Source organism: Aspergillus fijiensis, assembly GCF_003184825.1.
Source record: "Aspergillus fijiensis CBS 313.89 unplaced genomic scaffold BO72scaffold_15, whole genome shotgun sequence".
Lineage (NCBI taxonomy): Eukaryota > Fungi > Ascomycota > Eurotiomycetes > Eurotiales > Aspergillaceae > Aspergillus > Aspergillus fijiensis.
In genome coordinates this window covers 356,247-371,920 of record NW_024468991.1, presented here as the reverse complement: position 1 = coordinate 371,920, position 15,674 = coordinate 356,247, and the positions used below count along the sequence as shown (strand labels likewise).

General features: G+C 57.2%; 4 protein-coding genes and 1 non-coding gene across 5 annotated transcripts; 3 read left to right on the top strand and 2 right to left on the bottom strand.

Annotated features, from left to right (window-relative positions):
- Positions 1-16: 16 nt before the first annotated feature.
- BO72DRAFT_61554 (putative short-chain dehydrogenase/oxidoreductase) lies at positions 17-1,320 on the bottom strand. The gene is made up of 2 exons (XM_040950563.1): positions 789-1,320; positions 17-714 (listed from the first exon to the last, which is right to left on the bottom strand). The coding sequence occupies exons 1-2, from the start codon at positions 984-986 to the stop codon at positions 103-105; spliced, it is 810 nt and encodes a 269-aa protein (XP_040802927.1). The 5' UTR covers positions 987-1,320; the 3' UTR covers positions 17-102.
- Positions 1,321-1,655: 335 nt separating this feature from the next.
- Positions 1,656-6,229, bottom strand: BO72DRAFT_374343 (P-loop containing nucleoside triphosphate hydrolase protein; the record flags this gene model as incomplete). The annotated part of the gene is made up of 2 exons (XM_040941129.1): positions 1,656-3,470; positions 3,521-6,229. The coding sequence occupies 2 exons, from the start codon at positions 6,227-6,229 to the stop codon at positions 1,656-1,658; spliced, it is 4,524 nt and encodes a 1,507-aa protein (XP_040802926.1).
- Positions 6,230-7,345: 1,116 nt separating this feature from the next.
- Positions 7,346-7,431, top strand: BO72DRAFT_t90. The gene has a single exon. It is a non-coding gene; the product is annotated as a tRNA-Val (tRNA).
- Positions 7,432-7,886: 455 nt separating this feature from the next.
- Positions 7,887-9,956, top strand: BO72DRAFT_526461 (six-hairpin glycosidase; the record flags this gene model as incomplete). The annotated part of the gene is made up of 1 exon (XM_040950036.1): positions 7,887-9,956. The coding sequence occupies one exon, from the start codon at positions 7,887-7,889 to the stop codon at positions 9,936-9,938; it is 2,052 nt and encodes a 683-aa protein (XP_040802925.1). The 3' UTR covers positions 9,939-9,956.
- A 2,428-nt stretch (positions 9,957-12,384) lies between these two features.
- BO72DRAFT_374410 (NRPS-like enzyme) lies at positions 12,385-15,670 on the top strand (the record flags this gene model as incomplete). Its single annotated transcript, XM_040941134.1, has 3 exons — positions 12,385-12,666; positions 12,722-15,160; positions 15,281-15,670. The coding sequence occupies 3 exons, from the start codon at positions 12,385-12,387 to the stop codon at positions 15,668-15,670; spliced, it is 3,111 nt and encodes a 1,036-aa protein (XP_040802924.1).
- Between the last annotated feature and the right edge of the window lie 4 nt (positions 15,671-15,674).

Here is a 15,674-nt window from a genome sequence, read left to right as displayed (position 1 = left end):
AAACAATCAAATTTCTACTCCTATATGCAACATGCACCACAAAAGCAAACATCACATTTCATCCATCATAAACCTGACTTCATCCATTTGCAGAAGTGGCTCTTACTCGCGCAAGAACTGCTTCAACAAACCCGACAACAACTCGGTCATCCCCTTGTACAACTCCTGGCGCTTGACCTCGAAGGCCTGGAAGATCTCGGCGGCGGAGCCGACGGGGATCTGGTCCTCGCCCTTGCCGAGCCGGGCCCAGACCTCGTCCACGAACTCCTGCAACGGCATGCCGATGAGGTGGCCGTCCTTGAGGTCGGGCTGGTGCTTGGCGTCGTGCAGCTCGGTCTGCACGGCGGGCGGGTAGATCTCCAGCACGCGGACGTTGCCGGCGCCCTCCTGCAGCTGCGTGCGCAGCGCCAGGATGAAGTGGTGCAGCGCCGCCTTGGAGGCGCCGTAGTTGGGGCACCGCATCATGGGCACTAGCGCCATCTGCGAGGTCGTGTAGACCAGCGCCGTCGGGCGGGGCTGCTGCTGCAGGTGCGGCAGGAACGCCTTGGTAAGGCGCACCGCCGACGTGTAGTTGGTGATCAGCTCCTGGTCGAAGACGTCCAGGTCCACCGTCTCGGGCTTCGCGAAGTCGAACGGCCGCTGGATGCCGCTGTTCACGAAGATGCAGTCCAGGTCCGGGTGGGCGGCGGTGATGGTGGCGGCGAATTCGGGGATCTTTGCGGGATGGTTAGTGGTTTGTGTTCGCTTGGAGTGAGGGTTGGGGAAGGGTTGGGGGGGCTCCTTCCTACCTTCTCGAGCTGCATCACGTCGAAGACCGCAGAGTCGACCTTGTCGCTGCCGTGCTGGGCGACGAACGCATCCAGGTTCTCCTTGCGGCGGCCGGCGACCACCACGCGGATGCCATTCTCAACCAGCTTGGTGGCTAGGGACTTGCCGATGCCGGAGGTGGCGCCGATGATGAGGACCTTCTGGTAGGGGAAAGACATGATTGTTGTGATGTTTCTTGTGTCAAATGAAGAGAACAATTAGAAGGAGGAGAAGAAGAAGAGACAGTAGTGATCACACTAATAGTAAAAAGAGCTTGACTGATGAATAACTCTCCCAACCCGGCCGCCAGCCCGGTATTTATCGTCTGGGGGGGGCAGAGGAAGGGCTCGGATGGCGTAACTGGTTAACTGGTAACTGAAGCTGCAACGGAGACTAAGCCTAATCCGATCGGACCCCAGCCAAGACATCCGCGCGGAGACTAGACCCAATCCGGCAATCTGAATCGGATCTTGCTGGGTCGGTTCGCTACCCGAGACGTTGGTACCAGTAAGCTTTTTTTTTTCGTCTTCACATTTGCCCCGGCTGGACTTGGAAGTGTTCAGAAAGAAGGAGAAATTTGAGATGCCGTGTTTATTAATTCGATGATTTGTCAGGGTCTGGTTTTTCGGGGTGATGAGGTGGAAACGGGGGTATCGGAGATAAGGGAGTGGGAAATTCGACATTGCCTCCTCCGTGACATCGTATGCATGATTGCGTCGGATACGGATCATTGGGGGGTGGATGTTATCTTCAGGGGGTATACTGTCTTCCCCCCTCCCCTGCTTGCGTGGGCGAGGTCGAAGGTTCTAGGACTTGCGAGAGCCATAGTCAGCCCACTTTAGCACCAACTATGTGCTCATTGCATCCCCCTGAGCAATAACCTCCATCAACTCCTCCCGATCAACACTGCTCTCCACCAGCCCCCGAAACACCCCCTCCGAATTAGCGATCAATTCTCTGGGAGACCCGTCCTCAACAATCCGTCCCGCGTCCAGCACCAGCACCCGATCAAAGTCCACGATCGTGCGCAGGCGGTGGGCAATCACCAGCACCGAGGAGTAATTCCCCCCGAACTCCGCCCGGATCGAGGCCTGGATCACTGCGTCCGTGGTCTTGTCGATGGCCGAGGTAGCCTCGTCCAGCACCAGGATCTTCGGACGCCGCAGGATGGCCCGCGCCAGGCAGAGGGTTTGTCGCTGGCCCTGGGAGAAATTGCCACCGCGTTCGGAGACCCTAGTGTTGAGGACGTTGCGGGGGAGGTGCGCGTGGGGCTCGAGGGATTCGAGAGGGATGTTGCTGTCGCTGTCGCTGTCACCGATGACCTCGGGGTCATCGTGGTGCCGGGCTGTGGAGGTGGCTCGAGGGAGAAGTGTGTCCGGAATGGTCCAGTGCACGCGCTGGAGGGCGGTGAAGAGGTCACGGTTGGAGTATTCGTTGAACGGGTCGAGGTTCGACTTGATGGTGCCCGAGAAGAGGACGGGGTCCTGGGGCACGATGGCCAGCCGCGAGCGGAGGTCGTGGAGTGGGATCGTGCTGATGTCGACGCCGTCGACGCGGACACTGCCCTCTTGGGCTTCGAGGAATCGGAACAGCGCCATTGCCAGTGAGGACTTGCCGGCCCCGGTGCGGCCCACGACCCCCACGCGGGTGTTCGGTGGGATGGAGAAGGTGAGGTTCGATAGCACGGGCGGGAGCTCGGGGGTGTAGCACACGGTCAACTCGGACACGTCGAGTCGGCCCTCCGTGGGCCAGGACGCTGCCACTGGAGTGGGACTGTCGTACTTCTCCTTCGGGGTATCCAGAGACCCCGCAACTCGTTCGACGCTGTTCAGCGAGATCTCAAGGTTGGCGTACTGCCGGATCGCTTGGGACATGATCGCGCTGTATCGCATGATGAAGCTGATGGCGAATCCCGCGGTCGCGGCTGTCACGCCGTTCGTGCAGAGGACCAGCGCTGACCCAAGGGTCGTGAAGATGGCGCCAATCGTGCTGGCTCGCATGGAGATCCAACGGGTTAGGAGCCATAGGCTCCACGAGGCGCGGCAGTGGCGGTCAATATGTGCATGCATCTCGTCGCGGTAGGTCTCTTGTTGTTGGTAGGCGCGGATGGTCATGATACCGTCTACGGTCGCACACAGATGATTGAGGATGGGGCTTCGCATCCGGCTTTCTAGTTCCTTGACAGCGCGGATCTTCCTGATGAACTTCCGCCCGTAGTATGTGGCCAGAAGAAGCGAGCCCAGTGACAGAAGATTGAGCCAGACATTCACGATTGACGCTGCCAATACGATGACAAGGAGATCGACAACAAGCCCGAGAGCATAGTTGAGATCATAGCCCAGTCGAGAATCGATCAGGCTGAAATCGGTGGAGAAATTGTTCAGGATATTCCCGGTGGGGAGCTTGTCGAGCCATTGTAGGGGTGCACGAAGGATCGAGTCGAGGAAGCGATGGAAGAGTCGTCGAGACATCTGCAGTACGATACGTATGGCTAGGAAGCTCCGTGCCACAGTGACCAAGCACGAGACAATTGCAAGAGTCAGATAGATAGAAAGGAACCATCTCACGTCACTTGTCACCGCCGTGGATTTCATCTCCAAGGATTCTTCGGCCTCCCCCGCAGATGGACCGCTGTTGTTACTCCAGACCATCATCCAAAGACCCTGTCCATGTCAGTCACAACCATAAACCAAGCGAGAGAGTTATAACTTACTCGTCCTACGCCCAGCCCGCTGTATAAGAGATACAGTCCTAGGAGTATCATGCAGCGATATCCAGCGCCCGAGAGCTTGAAAATCCTTTGGCGGATCTGCCATTTGCTGATCCGCGCGGCATCAACCTGACCCCGGTCTTCCAATAAAGTCTGCTCTTGCTCTGAAGGTAAAAGAGTGCCACCCCAAGGCGCCTCTTCAGACAAACAACCGCCAATATCCTGCGTATTCCTCGAAAGTAAAGGCTTCTCTTCACGCATCGCGGCAGAAGGCATCTCACTAAAGATTCCCATCTCTTTCAGATTCTTCCGAGGCCCAGCATATCGCAGCCCTGACTCATCCAGAGCAACAACATACTCCGCACCTGGGAGACACAGCTCAAGATGGTACGTCGCCAGTATGCGCGTCCGTCCCTGGACAAGGCTTCCCATGAGCGCATGCTCGTATAGATGTTGTGCGGTCTGTGCATCGATCGAACTGAAAATGTCATCTAGCACAAGGATCTCGGCACTGGAGTAAAGCGCGCGTGCAAGTGAAACACGCCATAGCTGTCCCCCGCTCAGGTTGCTGCCTTGCGGCCCCATCTCGGTCTTGTCCTTCATGTCCATCAGCTCTAAGTCGCGATCCAGAGCGCACGCTGAAACCACGCTCTGATAGCGATCTTGGTCAAACGGGCTGCCAAAGAGGATGTTGTCTCGAACAGTGCCGCTGCGGATGCAGGGTTCCTGGGGGACGAAGGCGATAGCCGAAGATGGCGGTCTCCGCATTTGGCCGGCAAGAAACTCACATTCGTTTAGAATAGCGGCGAGAATGAGACTTTTACCCGAGCCTGACGGGCCAGTCACAACGCTTAACGCACCCGCGGGGAATAGGAGTGTGAGATCGTTCAGTTTGAAGGCCCCGCGGAGGTGGCGGTTCGTCCAGGAAAGTGTCGCTTGGTCCAAGACCACGTCATCCGCCGATGGGACTTGGAGACGCTGGTCAGGAGAGCGTAGGAATTTCTCAATCCGTCGAAGGCTTACTTGCGCGCTGGTAGCGCTTAGCAGGATCTGCGGAAGGACAGCCAGAGGCGTAGTCAGAGCACCGAGAAGAGAGATGGAAGTGAAGGCGATGGAAGCAGGCATCCCTTCATGGAAGATTGCATACGTGCCCAAGCATGCGGCAGATACCAGAACAGGGGCAACATTGTAAGTGACGAACATCAACAGCTCCCAAATGTAGACCTGCCATTGGCTTTCCAGTTCTTTGTCGCGCAAGCCGTTGATGCAACCCTCCCACTTGTCCTCCAACGCAGACATCTTGACCTGCCGGATGCCTTGCAATACCTCGATTATGGTTGCCATCTTCTTGTCGCGGGATTTCAAGAGAGCCTTCTGCGTACCAGCATACTTGTACACAGCGTGTATGTTGCCTGCGGTGACAAGCAAAAAGACCACTGCACCGGCCGCAAGACTTCGCAGTCCCAGTAAGCGACCGATCGAGATGGCTGCGATTATGATTCTGAGTGGCGCATCGCAGAGCATAAAGCCAAGGGCAGAAAAGTCGGCTACCCTTTTCGCATCAACGGCCACGAGATTCATGGTACCTTGCTCCCCCTCGTCGTTGCTCATTGCGACCGGTGTGCTCCGAGCAGTCTTGGCACTCAGAACCTTATCGTAAATAGCTGCTGACAGCTGTTCCTGGAGCCGCACAGCGATTCGGTTGGAGGAATGGTAGTAATTCCAGTTTTCAAGGAGTGCCGAGAAAATGAGTGAGGCGCCAAGTCCGATGATGGGTAGCCATAACCAAGAGTCGTTGGGATCATTCTCTAGTCGCTGCAGGATATTGAGGATGGCATATTGAGGCGCAAAAGACACAACTGCATGGATCAGAGTCAGGCAGAGCTGGAAAGCTAGAGGTTTGCGATGGCAGATGCAGAGGAATTTCCACAGGCTTGTGCCGGAAGGGTAGGCTGCGCGAGCCTCGCGCATGAGATCGGAAAGAGTCGACGTTCGGTTGGAGTATTCTAACTCGGGGACCTCTTGAACATTGAGGTGTTTCTGACCGGAAGACAAGGAAACATGTAACCAGCTGAATGATAGTCTTTTGAGGAGGGAAGTCGATGATTTGCGATCCACCAGGGTACCATCGCGATAGACGTCCGGACGACGCGGGATGGAAGCAGCCGCGATGCAGGCACCGATCGCAGCGCATATTTGCCCTAACAGGAAGAACCGCTGGGAAGCAGAGAGCTCATCGGCCTCATGATAGCGATATGCCTCGCTGGTAAGCATGGCCAGCATAGCAAGACAGCCGACACTGACCCAGCAGCCATGCGTAAAACGAGTCGTATATTCTCTCTCCAGCATTACAACTGACAGGCTGATCACCAGCATCACCCACGCAGCGATGCGCAGCCATACTAACCAGGTAAAGGCGGGATTTGAGGTGATAGCACGGACGACGATCTCGGTTACCGACAAGCAGACCCCGGTGGCAGTCGCGATAAGCAGAACAGTGCAAGGTGCCTTGTCGGAAAAGGCCCGAATGGATTCGGGAGTAGCATGACCATCTTTGTCATGATAGTCGGTTTGTGAGTCGTCTTGGAGTGGGAGTGACAGGCGATGTTGTTTGTGTCGGGGTCGATACCGAAGGGCGAGAAGGATGGCGGCGCGTCCGCCCACAATCGCCGAAAGGCCGAAGCCGATCACGTGAAGCACGAGCAGAGCCATTTTTGTCTTTCGTCCCGCGCAGCAGCAGGGCAGCTCACAGCCCGAGAGTGCATTCTTGCTGCATTCAATGCAGTGTGCAGAAGACAGATGACAGAACTCTGGAGGGTTCAAAGACACTCCAGATCAGGCTGCCGGATTAATCAAACAAATATGGGGGACTGGGGGGAGAGAATTCGGAATTCGGAGCAGAGAAAACTCAGGAGTGGCTGACGTAGACTCTTTCATCAGTTCCTCCACTCCTCGGGCGTCTTGCCCTAACTCGGTTGGTCTCATCCTCGTGCATCGCAACCCCCCCTCCCATTCGGCTAGACAAGGATAGTTGTTGCCATTGCGTGGATGCACGACACCTCGCGGCCGATCTTAGGCAGCTTCTTTGATCTTATCTGATGGGAATTGTCCTTCGGTGATAGCATGATCATCCTTGGATCCGTAGCTGAATTTGGAAACTCGGCCTTCATTACTTTCTCAGGATGTTGTCCAGCTAGTCGGGTGCAATACTCCGTAGTCATGCACTTGGTCGGATGAACTCTCCGATGGCCTTAAGCGGTAAAAGATTATCAGCCTAGCAGCTAACCTTTAGAATCACTTCAGGAAAAATATGTCTCGTTCGATATTCTGGTCCAGTGAAGTATTCCAACCAGCAGAGTGGGTCACACTTGATTGATGGGTGTTGTACGAGCACTTCATTGCGGCAGCTTGGGGACAGCCTTCGACGAAGCTCTTCCTGGTCAGTCGCCAACACCGCACCGACCAGGTCGCTTAGATTTCTGGTTCCTGACCTCAAAAGTGTATGAAACCATTTGGACTGGGTTTACAGTTGGCTCTTGGTGGTGGTTATGTGGTAATCAAATCTTGTCTAGGACAATCGGAAAGATATATAGTGCTAGACCCCCATGGGCAGTGGATTATGAGATACGAACATCAGAATGAATCCATTCGAAGGCATAAAACAGTAGCTCAAAGTGTGTATGCATACAATCCCCGAGCAGTAAGCCTGGAATCAAATTGCTGTGTGAGTTATGTTTTCGGAACTGGGTATGGGTGGAGGAGAAACAAGATAGTGAGCAGGAAAAGTCTCTATAGAGGGAACAATCAAGGGGCAAAACAACAAGAAACAGTCACGTGGTCTAATGGTTATGATTTCTCGTTCACATCCGCTGAACGACCCGAGAAGGTTCCCGGTTCGATCCCGGGCGTGACTATTCTTTTTTTCTTTTCTTTTCCTTCCTCCTCCAAGCATCCACCCCCACCCCCACCATCGTCATCCATTGCCATTATTCATACATCTTGCATGCTTATCAGGTTCCAAATTGCTCTTCACCTTCACAAGTGGAAATTCGTCATCCACTCATTTTCGAGACCAGCACTGATGGCATGACTGAGTACCCCCATCCCCCCCTGCCAAGCAATATCTTCAGCGATTCAGGATTGGTGCTTTCCCCGCACGAAAGACGGTTAAATCTGTTTTGTCTTCAGCCATGGCTCTTCTTCAGGTACTCCAATCAGGAAATTCTCCGGATACCCCGGGCTCTTCATGTCTCTCCCCACCGGAGTATCAGCACAAGCCGTTCCAGGGGCAGAGCTCCTGTGGGGTAACATTTAAGCCGAGACTCCTCGTTTCAACTCGAATTGAAGTGGAAATGTAGCGCTCACCGAGATGTTGACCCTCAGTACCGCTTTCTCACTTGCTTTGGCTGCTGGCCTAGTCCCAGTCACCGCGTTGAACGTCAACACCATCACCTCCAAGTATTTTGGCAACGATGCCCCCTGGTATCGTGACCGCATTCCACTCTTCGAGACCGACCAGACCGTGCTCCAAGATGTCTACTATTACCGCTGGGGTGTCTTCCGCGCTCATCAGCGTGACCTGGGCGCCGAAGGCTACCTGACCACCGAGTTTCTCAACGACGTGAGCTGGCAAAAGAGCCCATGGGCACTGCTGATTGATGCCTCCAACTTCCACCTGCGCGAAGGGCGCTGGTCGCGAGACCGTCGCTTCACCAGCGACTATGGCAACTTCCTGTTCGGGCCCAACGGGATCCAAAACCAGTTCTCCGAGTCCCTCGCCGATGGGGTGTGGCAGGTGTATCTGGTGGACGGCGTCGCTGACGACGCTACGGCCCATCTCTCAGCCATGCAATCCTTCTTTCAGGGTTGGAACTCGACGACCCTCGGGGTTGGCGGCTACGACTCATCGAAAGGCCTGTACTGGATCCAACCCTTGACTGATGCCACCGAGTACACCATCTCCAGCATCGACGCGACCAACGGCACGGACGGTTTCACAGGAGGATACTCCTTCCGTCCCAGCATCAACAGCTACCAATACGCGAACGCGCGCGCGATCGCTCAACTGGCCGAGCTGACGGGTGACACCGCTGTGGCGGACCAGTACAACGCCTACGCCGACACGCTCCAGCGCCTCGTTCAGGCCGACCTCTGGAACAGCACATTCTCCCACTTCATCGACCGCTACGAGGTGAACAACGAGTACGTGACATACTGGGACTTCATCCGCGGCCGAGAGCTCGTCGGCTACGTGCCCTGGGCGCATGACCTCGCGGACGACAATGCCACCTACGCAGCGGCCTGGAGCCACGTTCTGGACTCGGACAAACTGGCTGGGACGCACGGGCTGCGCACCAACGAGCCCAGCTACCAGTACTACATGGTGCAGTATCGCTACGAAGGCACCCACCCGGAGTGCCAGTGGAACGGCCCGGCCTGGCCATACCAGACGACCCAGGTGCTCACGGCGCTGGCCAATCTCCTCGACCATTACCCCAAGTCCGCCGCCACGGGGGTCATCAACCAAGCCGACTACACGCAGATCCTGCTGCAATACGCCCGGCTGCACTACAACCCGGCCCGCGGCGGCATTCTCGACGTGGAAGAAGACTACTATGCCGACACCGGCAGTCCGGTCGTGGGGCTGACGCGCTCGCCGCACTACTTCCACTCCGGCTTCGTCGACGTTATCCTGTCCGGGTTCGTCGGGCTGCGACCCCGCGCCGACAATGTCCTGGAGGTCAACCCGCAGGCCGACAGCGGGACCGTGTCATACTTCCGGGCCGAGCGCATTCTCTACCACGGCCACGAGGTCGCCGTGCAGTGGGACGCCACGGGCAAGCACTACGGCAAGGCCGGGCTCTACGTGGAGGTCGACGGCAAAACGGTCGCCAGCGCGTCGAAGCTGACGCGCCTGACGGCCAACATCACCCGCGCGGCGCCGCCCACCGTCGACCGGCCCATCGCCGTCTCCGTCCAGCTGGGGACCACCACGGAGTATCCGGCGGGAAGTGTCTCGGTCGCCGGGGCGGATGCCGACGACGTGCACGCCGCCATCGACGGCCGAGTCTGGTTCTACCCGGAGACCGACGTAGCTAACGGGTGGGACAGTCCCGCCGGCAACGGCACGGAGATCTGGTACCAGATCAACTTCGGCAGTGCGACGCAGACCGGCCGCGCCGAGATCGCCTTCTTCGCGAATGCCACCCAGGGGTATGCGGTGCCCACCTCGTATCGGATCGAGCAGCTCGACGGAGACTCGTGGACGGCGGTGTCGAAGGCCAAGTATGATAAGCCGCTGGCGAACGGGATTACGAATGCTTCGTGGCAGACGGCGCAGACAAGCCAGGTTAGGCTGGTGTTTACGCCGACAAAGGGGGAGAAGGTGCGCTTGGTCGAGTGGAAGGTCTTCAGCAGTTGATTTTTCCTGATGTATATGGCGAGTACAGGATGGACTCGAAGAATGTTTCCCGTCCCTGCTGAGCCTGTTGTTTGTATCAGTCAGTTCTTTTCGTGTACGAATGTTGATAGTAGTTGTGCGAATTCACTGTGTTTCTGCCTGGGCTCAGACTATACCTTCACGCCTTCACTTCTCAGCCGACCCAGCAGGCACTGCTCCCAACCACCCCGTCATCATCCACAACCCTGTCCCAAAGAACAGAAAGAGCTGGCTCATGATGACGTGACACGAGCTTTCGTTCTAAAAGCCTGCACATATTTGGTAGATAAACTGTATCACCTGCACGGCTTACCGTGACGTCGTCGGCCGAGATGCTTGAAACGTTATTGGCAAGACGGGGCGGAAAAGAGATCGAGGGAGTTTTCCGCGGAATACGGTCGCACATCCAGCTTCAGCCGCGTAGTACAGTACATGATAGAAAAGTGGCGCTCGGCTTAGCTGAAGTAGGAGCATCTTGATGGCGGAGGCAACGAGAATGGGTGGCTGTGGTTGTGGGTGTGGATTTTGTGGGCTTGCATGCGTGGCCTGTGTATTGCGTTGAGGCATATACCATCGGATTGGGATTGGGTACACATTACTTTTGTATCGTCTGAGGTGCTCTAATAAATCAGGAAGGGGTATAAGAAATCCGTGCTGAGGATGCTTTTTATCGAGTACTGTTGAGGTACAGGAGAGTCTCTACCAGGCTGGGTATGGATGGTACAGCGTGAGCTGACATTCAAGTCAATGCTCTGATTATAGGTTGCTAAGGGTAAATACATCCCCAGATAGTGGTGGAAAGATTAGAATATCACTCCACTCAGGTTGATGCAAGCATATCACGTTTGAGGGGTGTTTTTGCCAGTCCTTGGAGAGATACAACTCAATTAGTGTCCTTGTTACCGGTTACTTTACAAGTTACTGACTGCCCTGGAAATATCTCAGATTGTTGAGACTGTGTTGCTCTTTCATGACTAGAGTTCTCCTGCTCGAGACATGATATAATAGTTTCTATGACCTGCCTTTGTCTTTCAAGCTGTTCCCCAATCGGAGGTGATCAGGGTTGAAGAAATTCGGGGTGCCGGGTATGTTCGGTGTAGATATATATCATCCGACGCTGCAGCTATCACGGGTAAGCAGCAATATTTCCAAGCATACAATCATGGGCAGAGTCTGCATGAACCTATGAAGACAATGAGTAAGAGGGGCCAGGCAACCATGGATTAATATAGCACCAATGTTGGCTGTTTTGTTTCACCAGCAGATCCCGAGATTGCCCAACCAGGCCAAGTGGGCGGGGCCGGAGCACCACAACAATGGCTGTTATTGACGGATTCCCCTCATTGATTGATTGATTGATGCATGCATGCATGCCTGCATGCCATTGAGGGCAAGTCAAATGCCCACTAAACTGGAACCGGTAGGATGCTCCTATCTTTGCTGACATTCCCTGCTTTCTGTATGATTTCTTTCTCCAATCATCCAAATAAGCATTCCCCCGACCATACCCTCTCTGGCAAGACCGTCCGCTATGCACGGATGAGGCTGCACTAACCCTCACTAACCCTCACTATTCCTCACTTTAACCACTTTTTAACGCTGCGACTCCACCGCCTCCCGTGCCGATACCCGTTTTTCCTCTTTGGTTCGACTTCATCCTCATCTTCTGCCAACTTCTTTTCTCCCATTCTTGCTGGGATGACCCACTCCGACCGGTCTCGTTTCGGCCAACTCTCGCCCCCGGTCGGGTTCCCGATCATTCCATCTGCTCGATAATGCGCGTCAGTGGCTGTCTGGCGGGTTGTCTGGTATGACCGTTATGTGCCCGGTGAAGTTGACATCACTCCCCATGGAACCTCGGCTGCGGCAATCGGCACTTGAGGGAAGGGAAGGATGCTTTCATCTTGAAGCTTGTACTTCCTTCGCGCCATCATCATCGCTTAGGTTTGATGTACCTGGGACTTCCCCGGGCTAAGCATCCGGGCCGCGTCTGGGCACGACTCATCCGTGGAAATCAGCCGGCGTGGCGTTGATGCCAATTTTGAAGCGGGATTATCGTCCAAGTCTATATCAACATCTGCAGAATGACGATAGTATGGAACTAAGGCTCTCTGCATGCTGTCCTGAGACTGTCTCCCCCTGTCAGGCTCCACCGCCGATCCCTGAGCACAATTGCGCCTGTGTCGACTTTCTATTGAATATGCTCCATTGCTATCGGATGGCGGCATCGTTCGAGAATGGCCTCCACGGCCATACTCGTTGCCTACAAATACCCTCGTCGCCCTCGCATATCTGGGTCATCTTATACACAGCTTAACTCCCGTTGCCTTTACCTAGTCTACAGTTTCTAATAATTCTTCATCTACTTTTTCGTGCTAACGCGCCAACTTCATCTATCCCAGAACCAACCCGCCTTATAGATTTACTCATGTCTGACCTGCCCGGTGAAAGACTCTGGCCCGCGATCGTCGACCACCGCGCGCGCTCATCCCCGTCCGAGCTCGTCGGCCTCATCCCCAAGGGCTCTGAAGTGTCCGATGGCTACCAGGAATTGAGCTTTGCGGGCCTCGCCCGTGCTGTTGATGCGTGCGCTCGCTGGATCGAAGCTCGCATCGGCCGAGCCAAGCAGCCCGAGACCATCGCGTATATGGCCACGAACGACGTGCGGTACTTGGTCTTCATTCTGGCTTCTCACAAGACTGGCTATCAGGTACGACAGTACCCCCAACACTCACTCACCTTGGGCCAGCACTAACCACAACCAGCCTCTTCTTCCCTCTACCCGTCTCTCGGACGACGCCTACAAGCACATCCTCACCGTCACCAAGTGCCAGAAATTCTTCTACACCCCTGACAAGCAGCGTCGTGTGTCGGAGATTCAGACAGCCCAGCCTGAGACCCAACTCTTTGAAGTCCCCTCTCTGAGCGAGTTCCTCGAATCCGAAAGTTCCCCTTACCCCTTCGAAAAGTCCTACCAAGAAGCAGAGGATGAGGTGGCCATTATCATCCACAGTTCCGGGACAACGGGCATGCCCAAGCCCGTGCCTCTCACGCACGGCTTCCTCGCAACCATGGACATGGGCGCCTATCTCTCGCGCCCTCAAGGCCGTCAGTCCTCGATGTTTCACGATCTCCAAGCGGGACAGCTGGTGATGTCGACGACGCCGTTGTTCCACCTGATGGGCCTCATCGCCTTCACCGAAGCTCTGTTCCACGAGATCCCATTCGTCATGTGTCCCGACAAGCCCCTGTCAGTGGACATCATTGTCGACGTGATTCAAGCCACGCAACCCACCGCCGTCCTGCTACCGCCATCGATCCTGGAAGACATGAGCCATTCCGCCGACGCGCGCGCCGCACTCCGAACTCTGGAGGCCGTCTACTTCGCGGGCGCGCCGCTCGCCCCGGAGGCGGGCGACCTGCTCGAGCAGGACACCAAGGTCATCACCGTGATTGGATCCAGCGAGATGGGGCTCATCAGCTCCTTTGTGCCGCAAGGCGAGAAGGTCTGGGGCTACTTCGAGTGGAACCCGGCGTACGGCGTCGAGATGCAGCCGCAGGGGGATGGACTGTACGAGCTGGTGATCCGCCGGCGCGCCGACAGCCGGCGCATCCACGGCATCTTCCACACCTTCCCCGACCTAAACGAATATCACACCAACGACCTCTTTGTGCAGCACCCCGAGCGGCCAAACCTGTGGAAGTACCACGGCCGCAAGGATGACGTCCTCGTCCTGAGCAACGGCGAGAAGCTCAACCCCGTGACGCTGGAGAAGACGGTCGAGGGCCACCCACGCGTCAAGCACGCCCTGGTGATCGGCCAGAGCCGCTTTCAGACGGCGCTGCTGGTCGAGCCCAGCGAGCCCGTGACCGACGAGAAGGCGTTCATCGAGGCCATCTGGCCCACGGTGGAGCGGGCCAACGAGACGGTGCCCAAGTACGGACGGGTGTCGAAGAACAAGATCCGGCTGGCCTCGCCCGCCAAGCCATTCCAGGTGACTCCCAAGGGCACGACCAAGCGCCGCGCCGTCAACAGTGACTACGCGGAGGAGATCGAGGCCATCTACGCCGCCGCCGCCGCGGCCGAGGCGGCCGGCGTGCCCCAGCTGCCGGACACACTGGACCTGGCGCACCTGTGCGAGTACGTGCGCAGCCTCGTCGCCGAGCTCCTCGCCCGCGCCGACCTGGCGGACGACGAGGACCTCTACGCCGCCGGCTTGGACTCGCTGCAGACGATCCAGCTGGCGCGGACGCTGCAGACGGCGGTCTCCAACCGCCTCACCGACACCCCCGTCGCAATCAACCAGCAGCAGATCTACGCCCACCCGAGCGTCGCCCAACTGGGCCAGTATCTGGTCGACCTCGTGCACGGCCAAACCAGCACGACGACCATCTCCCGCCACGAGCGCATCGCCAACATGATCGAGAAATATGCCTCCCAACTCCCGCCCCCCAAACCACTGCCCACCTCTCTCCCCGACAAATCCACCGTCATCCTGACCGGCTCGACCGGCTCCCTAGGCACCTACCTCCTCCACCGGCTGCTGACCTCCCCCACGGTCGCGAAGGTCTACTGCTTCAACCGCAGCGCGACGGCCGCGGAACGCCAACGCGAGAGCTTCACCACCAAAGGTCTAGACGCGGGCCTCCTCTCCGACACCAACCGCGTGGAATTCCTAACCGTCGCCTTCGGCGCGGCGCACTTCGGCCTCCCCGACACGACCTACACCTCCCTCCTGGAGTCCGTGGACCTGATCATCCACAACGCGTGGAAGGTCAACTTCAACCACCCACTGGAGTCGTTCGAGGACCCGCACCTGCGGGGCGTGCTGGAGTTCCTGCGATTCAGCCACGCCAGCGCGCACCGTGCGCACGTGGCGTTCGTGTCCAGCGTGAGCACGATCGGGAGCTGGAGGGCGGAGATGGGCCGGGTGGTGCCCGAGGCTCCCGTCGAGGACGTGCGCGCGGTGCTGGAGCAGGGCTACGGGGAGTCGAAGTTCGTCAGCGAGCGGCTGTGCTGGGCGGCGGCGCAGCGCTCGGGGATCCCGACGACGGTGCTCCGCGTGGGCCAGATCGGGGGGCCGACCACCCGGCAGGGGAAGTGGAATGTGGACGAGTGGGTGCCCAACCTGGTCAAGACGAGCGTGGCCATGGGCAAGGTGCCCAAGGATCTGGGCGGGTATGCCGTCGATTGGGTGCCGGTGGTGAGTATCCTCCCCCTTTCCTGATCTCAAAACATATGAAAACATAAGAAAGAGGCACTCACACACACACACACACACGCAAAGAAAAGAAACAGAAAGCTAACAAGGTTGATGGCACAGGACACCCTCGCCACCATCACCACAGAGCTCACGCACACCCGCCGCGGCGAACAATCCCACACCCCCCACCGCGTCTACCACCTCGTCAACCCGACCAAGACCGCCTGGGCCGACCTCGTGCCCGCCATCCAGGCCAAATACCCCCACGTGCAGGCGGTGGGCTTCGACGCCTGGCTCCAGGAGCTGGAGGGCATCCCCTCGCCCAGCGAGGAGGAGGTCCGCGCGAAGCCGGCGCTGAAGCTGCTGGATTTCTACCGCGGGCTGAGTGGGAGCGTGCTGTCGGCGGAGATTGCGGTGGAGCGGACGAGGCAGGGGAGTGAGACGATGGCGAGGTTGGGGGGTGTGACGGGGGAGTTGATGGGGAATTGGTTGGAGCAGTGGGGGTTTTGATTGT

Coding starts and splice junctions, on each gene's coding strand:
- BO72DRAFT_61554 (XM_040950563.1), bottom strand. CDS start 986: ATGTCTTTCCCCTACCAGAAGGTCCTCATCATCGGCGCCACCTCCGGC. Junction 715..788: donor ACGTGATGCAGCTCGAGAAG/GTAGGAAGGAGC, acceptor CATCCCGCAAAG/ATCCCCGAATTCGCCGCCAC.